Source organism: Penicillium waksmanii, assembly GCF_028829765.1.
Source record: "Penicillium waksmanii strain IBT 27052 chromosome Unknown utg000008l:1.0-5622682.0:1.0-5626561.0, whole genome shotgun sequence".
In the NCBI taxonomy this organism is placed as follows: domain Eukaryota; kingdom Fungi; phylum Ascomycota; class Eurotiomycetes; order Eurotiales; family Aspergillaceae; genus Penicillium; species Penicillium waksmanii.
Window position 1 is genome coordinate 5525971 of NW_026643254.1, and position 6564 is coordinate 5532534.

The 6564-nt window shown below is 46.3% G+C and overlaps 1 protein-coding gene across 1 annotated transcript; it reads left to right on the plus strand.

Annotated features, from left to right (window-relative positions):
- Positions 1-617: 617 nt before the first annotated feature.
- N7481_010345 (uncharacterized protein) lies at positions 618-1758 on the plus strand (the record flags this gene model as incomplete). Its single annotated transcript, XM_057269564.1, has 2 exons — positions 618-1273; positions 1344-1758. The coding sequence occupies 2 exons, from the start codon at positions 618-620 to the stop codon at positions 1756-1758; spliced, it is 1071 nt and encodes a 356-aa protein (XP_057120241.1).
- Positions 1759-6564: the final 4806 nt, after the last annotated feature.

Below are 6564 nucleotides of genomic sequence, written 5' to 3' on the forward strand. Positions count from 1 at the left end.
GGTAATAATTTGAGGTGGCTATGGTGATCCTAGAAACTCAAATGTGAAACACACTGCCAGCCAGCCCTTCCTCGATGGAGTGCATTCAACTAATGTAAAGTTGAGTAGGCACGACTACCCCGGTACGACGGCCACTCCACTTCGTTCAATGTTGGTCGGAATAGCCTCATAGTAGAGCTTCTACATTATTGTGAGGCGTTTGAAAAGCTATCATCGTAAGGGGAGGGCACTCATTTTAGTATCTCCCAGGACCGCACCCCGAGGCACTTATCCGTAAACTTTCTTCTGTACGCTTTTTTCAACAAGATTGGCATGCACTATTCGCGGTCATGCGATGTGGGAGTAACGTACTGACTATATAGCTTCCATGTTGAGAAGTGAAGAGGCGAAGGATGTACTGGAGAGCCGAGAGAAATGGCCAAAGATTGGGTGCCATCCAATCTAGCTCCACTTCACCCAGGCTCGTTCCTGATGAGGCCCCATTCGTTGCGGTCGGAAAAGTATAAGTCGGGGTCGGTGGTGGACGGACTGATCTCTCCAAAGTTTTAGCCATTTCTCTCGAACATCCCACACCCTCTGGTCACAGCCTGAACCCATTACCCCGTTTCACTCCAGCCATGGATCAGCCTTTTTTTTGCAACGTGTATGAAGGGTATCTGCTTTTCAAAGCTGATCCTCTGCCAGGACAGAGGATGACATGGGACCCGGTAGAACGCACTCGGATGCATCTTACTCAGGCTGACTTCTACCGCATGATCTACGAGCGAGCTTTCGAGATTTCTGCGGCGAATCAGTATCAGGCTCTGCCGACGGAGCTACGGGTTCATGTGGATAAGCTGATTCATGAGCGACGAAGACAAGACGCCTCGGTCGAATGGAGCTGTACCTACGCAGAAGAGCACAGAAGGGTCACTGCGGATCGCGATGCTCTGGATCGTGGACCTGGTATTGTTGCGATGACTATCATCCTCATGCGACGACCATGGGCTCCGAGGGGCTACCGGAGAACCCCAATGGGTGATCTGGTTGACATGAGCATGCCCCTATGCTCCAATGGACGGGAGCAAGACGTGAAAATTGCAACGGTACCTGATTTCCCAGCAGGACATACCCATCCTCACGACCTGGCTATGCGCAATTCATACCCACCCTCCAGAGCACAACCGGCGCAAGAGCGGCCGGGCAACGAGCGAGCGAGCATGGCTTGTTTGCTACAAGCGCTCTCCGGGCATCATCAGCCAAGGGCCATAAAACGCTATGGTCTTCCCGGCAGGTAAGCTGTCCACCCTCACGAATTCTGCATATCAAAGGCGTAGTAACGATAGCTAATTGGATCTTGCAAGCCGAAGTGCGCGAGCGGATGCGAAACTGGATGGCGAAGACGAAGACGACGTACAAAAGACTGGCTGTCAAGACAGGGGTGGTGAATATGGAAGGTCGCAGAATGTATGCACCTCAGCCCGGATTGCTCACGATACGGCAGACTGCGGCATTGACATTGCTGATGGAATACATGCAATGCATAAGCAATCCGTGAAAAATGCCCATCATTTGGTTGGATTGCGGGCTCCTAGGGACTACAGGATCTCAAGACGGATGAAAAGTGGGCGGCGAGGAAATCAGAGGCGGGATCGGAAATGGATCCGAGCCCGCCAGAATGCTCGCAATGCACGTCTTTGCCGGTCGCAGAATGTACCGAAGGACGCGACTCAGGGCCAAACCAGGAATGCACAACGCTACCGCCGCTATTCATGTTAAATTGTTCCTGTGGGATGGAGTTGAAAGAGCCAGGCTAGATAACTGGTATGACTTGCTCAACTACGAAAGATTCATTGCCAGGCCTCTTCAGCCATCTGGCCTACGGGCTTAGTTTGCATTCAGCCACGGCATCACTGCCTCCACAATAAAAACTACATTTTCATCGCCGCGTTCACTATGCTTCCCCTACCACTGATTTCGCGAAACTTGGTGCATCGGATAATCCAAAATGGCAATATCAACGCACATCCCTTCGTCTGCTCTACAAATCATCTTTCACTAATTTCAAATGCACGTAGGTATATAGAGTCCAAATGGTAGCAAAACACATATGCAGTCTAGCAAGAGAATAGCATCTTCATTTGCTTGTTCATAAAATGCAGGAAACACACGTTCTGTTTACCTCTCCATTCAGCGCAATTATGAAAAGCACTGCGCGCTACAAAATTTATCCGCATGGCCAGTTTCAAGACATTCATTGACCTCATGGCTAAGCGCACGACTACTTGGTAACGTTAGCCAAAAGGCGGACGGGACTAAAGAAAGGATCTCTTCATGGTCCGCCTAACACACCCCCGAAGAGCCTGCTTATCCTAGCGGTGGCGAGAGACATCCACATCGTGCCAAACTGGCTCCCTCCAGGGAGAATGTATTAGCAGATGCGCTCTCGCGTAAGAATCTTAAAGACGTTGCTAATATTTGTCCCATTGGCAGGACCTCTCGGTATTCAACTGCCCGCGTGGTTCTCTTCGCGAGCTCCTCAGGTGCCACCAATGACCAGAAGAAACAAGCATTCCTACCAATGGATTACTTTGAACTTCAGCCGGCATCCAGATTGGCTATCCTCATATCGGTGATTGACTTGATGCTCTAATATACTTAAACTTGCCGCACTGACAAAAGTCGCGTTATCAGCTATTGCTGCCGCTGCATTCTAGCAAGGTTGAAGCGACTGCATAAGGAACGAATTCGACCTATCATTAATCATTAGTAAGTTGCTTGAGAAAGAACTTATAACTCACTATACTCGCAGTTGCGATAATTTGAGATCATCGAAGGTTCGCTCAGTGGTTTCCTAGGGTGTGGTGTAGGAGGAACTGATACGAAGCATCTTCCATGCCAGCACGATTCTAGATGACGGGGCAACCACACTCACTTTCTCTTCAAAAATTTCAGTATCGGAAAAAGCTGGCTAGTGCGATGCTGTGAAAGGCCAGCTTAATAAAAGTTGCATTTGTGTTTGGAGTCCCTCTAATTCAAAGAGATGTCGGCAGAGATGTAAAGCGCTGAAATTCCTTGGCTCAGATTGACCAAGGAATGTTTGAGAACGAATGTTCTGATCTCGAGGTACCAGCTAGTCATTCTGTTTGAGCCGATGCATGGATAATTTCAAATTATGAGGGCAAAATCACAGACGACCCTCTAATCGTCGCTGGTTAAGTGTCTCATCGTTGATTCAATGCGTCTTTGAACCCCTTCTGATTTTTCTTGACCATCAACTGTATCAATGATTATTACTCCCTGTTGGGATCATCTCAACACCGCGCGATACCACAAGAAAAGGTTGAAGGTCGAACGTTCCCCAACTTAGGTCTGTCCGCTGTTGTTACATGAGGTACAGAGAGGTGACTTTTCGGTACTGTCTTACTTATCTAGATCCCACGAAACATTTTTGAGCTCCCTCATATCCCTGATTCTCACCACACCATTTCTCTTTCAGATACCAAATTCTGATTCTGCGAAACGATTCTTCTCGCAGACCTGACATGCTCTCCAATAATTCAAGCCCCATACAGAAGCCGCGTCTGACGACATTCTTCCTTGTGACCACTTGGCTAGCTGTTGCCAGCCTCAGCTCCATAATTGCGTATTGTGCAAGTCTTCTGCTTGACCGCACAACGCATGACCTAGCTAGTGGCAACGCCTGGATTCTGGACATAGAGTTCAAACGCCTCATGAACAAAGTCTTTGGTGGAGCCCTCGCAGTGGCAATTTTTTCAGCTTTGCTTTCAATTTTTGGAAGCGCTCTTCTTTTTCAGCCTAGATTGTTGAGCAAGGACAGTCAGGCTCGGACTTTTTACGGCTGTATCCAACTTTTGTTGAGTTTTCCTCTTGTATGCATCGAAGGCTACCTTGCCAGTCAGGTCCGCGGCTTTCAGTCCTCTTTCGAATTCTTCACAGGTCAGGATCATACTCCATACTACGAGATCATGTATTATGGCGCTACCAGCAAAGCTATCTTCGGCACTCTGGTAGCCATTTTCTATCTGGTTCACGTTTTTGCGTGTCATTAACTAAGCCCATGGTATCCAAAGCAAATGGAAGCGTCAATGAGATTCTATTTTATAGTCATGAAGCACTGGCAACAAGAATCATCCATCTTCTTTCATACTCAACGTTCCTCCGTAATCGATAAAGCATATCGTGTTTCTTCGACAACTGGCTCTAGCAACTTGGGGCCCCAGGAAAGAGTTTGGCTGGCCTTTTGTACTGCATTGATGAAACCTTGAGGTTGATAGTTTTAACTACACATTCAAGACGGACCATGATCACATTAGGCAGGAAGACGCATCCCGTAATTTTGTTTCTATCTTCAGGGTGCTCTCAATCTTCCAAGCATAAGAGATGGAACAATATTAGGTAAAAACTCCCACAACTGCAATGTACCATGAAAATCGTCTATAATTGGTTTGGCATGTTGCAATTACCTCTCAGGACACAGAATAGTGGTAAGTAGTCAGTAGATAGAAAGCAGGGCTCCATGGAAAGATAATATCAGTTTTAAGCTTCAAATATATCATTTTCAGTGGTGAAAGCTACTCCTACCTGGCGATACTTTTGGTATCCATCCACATGATTCTAGTTAGTATACTGCTTTCTCACTGGAAAGAGGTAAAATCGGATAAAGCAACATCCGGATTTTGAACATAGTACAGTACCTCTGATTTCCAGTGAGAGAACGTTGTATGCGATATAAAGAGGCGCCAATCAATCACGGAAAGAAACAATCCTTCGTTTCTATTTAGCTCTTTTTCGCTTAGACCCGAGAAGGATGCCCAGCGTCGCGTCGAGTACCCATAATCCTGAGTGAACTTCCAACCCAGAATAAGAGCTGTGAGGAACATTCGCCGCCGACACTGTAGAGGCTGAAGCTCCTTGGGCACTCCGAACGGTTCAATGGAGAACTTCTGCTGAATCGTGAACCGCAAGAGAGCTAGATAGTAGAATGCCGCGATGAGTGTATGGTATGTTGTATGAGATCTTCGAAGGATATTTTTCAGATAAACCCGAAACCCAGTCGATTTGTTGGGGTTGTTCTTCGCTAGAGGAGACCACAGGCTGATAAGAAATCTTTCCGAGAAATCTATCGACACAATCAGATATCCGTCACGAGGATTCTTGCTACTAGATCACTTACCAATGAGATCTTCATTAGAGACAAGTCGTCTGATTCCTTTGTTCTCGCTCAAAATTTGAGCCATGAGAATCAAATCCAGGGATAGCGAGAAGGAGAGATGAGCTTTTGCCTGAATTTTGGGGGACAGTGAATGTAGGTCTTCTATCAAGGGCACCTTCTCCGTTAGCATAATGTGGAGTAGATGAGCATGAGTTAGCATACCTACTAGGAGCACTCTTTGCAATTAAGCCAAGGTGAGCTGGTGTATCTTTTCGCATTCAATCACAAAGACGAGTCCAGCTTCATTCCACACCGGCGACAAATTATGTTGGCAGAGGCTAAGAGCCAGGTTTAGGTTGCGTTATTTCTAGAAGAAATCAGTAGCTAATATCGATATTGTCCTTTCAATCGTGTTCACAGGGAGTCAGGAAAGATGACAAGGGCTGGACTTTTTTGGGTTTACTGCCACGATAGCAGCTCTCTTGGTGGCGAGACTTTTAGTTTATTGGAAAAGCCGTGAACTGCGTCATAACCTGCACAGTTGCAGCAATTACCGGTGACTGGGGAGAAATCCGAGTAAATTAACTCTCCAATTTGACCTGTTGCATACTGCACAGTCAAATACTTGCTGTTGCTCATGGCTACACCAGTCTTCCCTTGCTGATGAACCATATTGAGTGTTTTTCCAACATGACTGCATCTTTTCGTGTATATCAACAGCTTTGTCTCAACATTCAAAGATCAACATCTACCTGTAAGAAAGTAAGCCAGATTTTGTCTCAGAGAAATGGTACCTAGCTAAAGGTTGGTGGTGAACGTTGAACGCGTGATCGAAGCTTTTCTGCGGCATTCGCACGACTGCTCATATGGTGCCAACGGTGGCAAAAGCTTTATCATATATTGTGTCACCAGAAAACCTTGTTATCAACGATGATAATTGATCAATTCGGTGATGATTATCTGACACCCAACATCGTAAAGATAAATCGATATGTGCAATTGTCCACCAATATACTTTCATATCATGTTGTTGAGATGTTTGTTTTTTCTGCTTCCACTAGCATCAATTCCTGTCTGGCATTCTTCTGTTTGCTATTGTGAAGGTTGCTATTGTGAAGGTTGCTATTGTGAAGCTGTTGTTCTGCATAAAAAATTATATTCCAGAGGCAGTCTTCTTTACAAACTTGTCCGCACTACGAGATACAAGTAGATTTGTATGCTCAGTCGCTGTTATCTTAGTTGGCAGCGCTTCACAAGAACAAGGGCCTTCTAGGAGACTTGGCCTAGAAACATGGCCCTCTCAGAAGAAATTTCTTGTGCTCATCTGCTCCCCAAGAAGAAACTCTTAGGAGCCAAAGATTCACATGAAGATCCCGATTGTACCGCGCACCGCCGGGCAAATTGGTTCA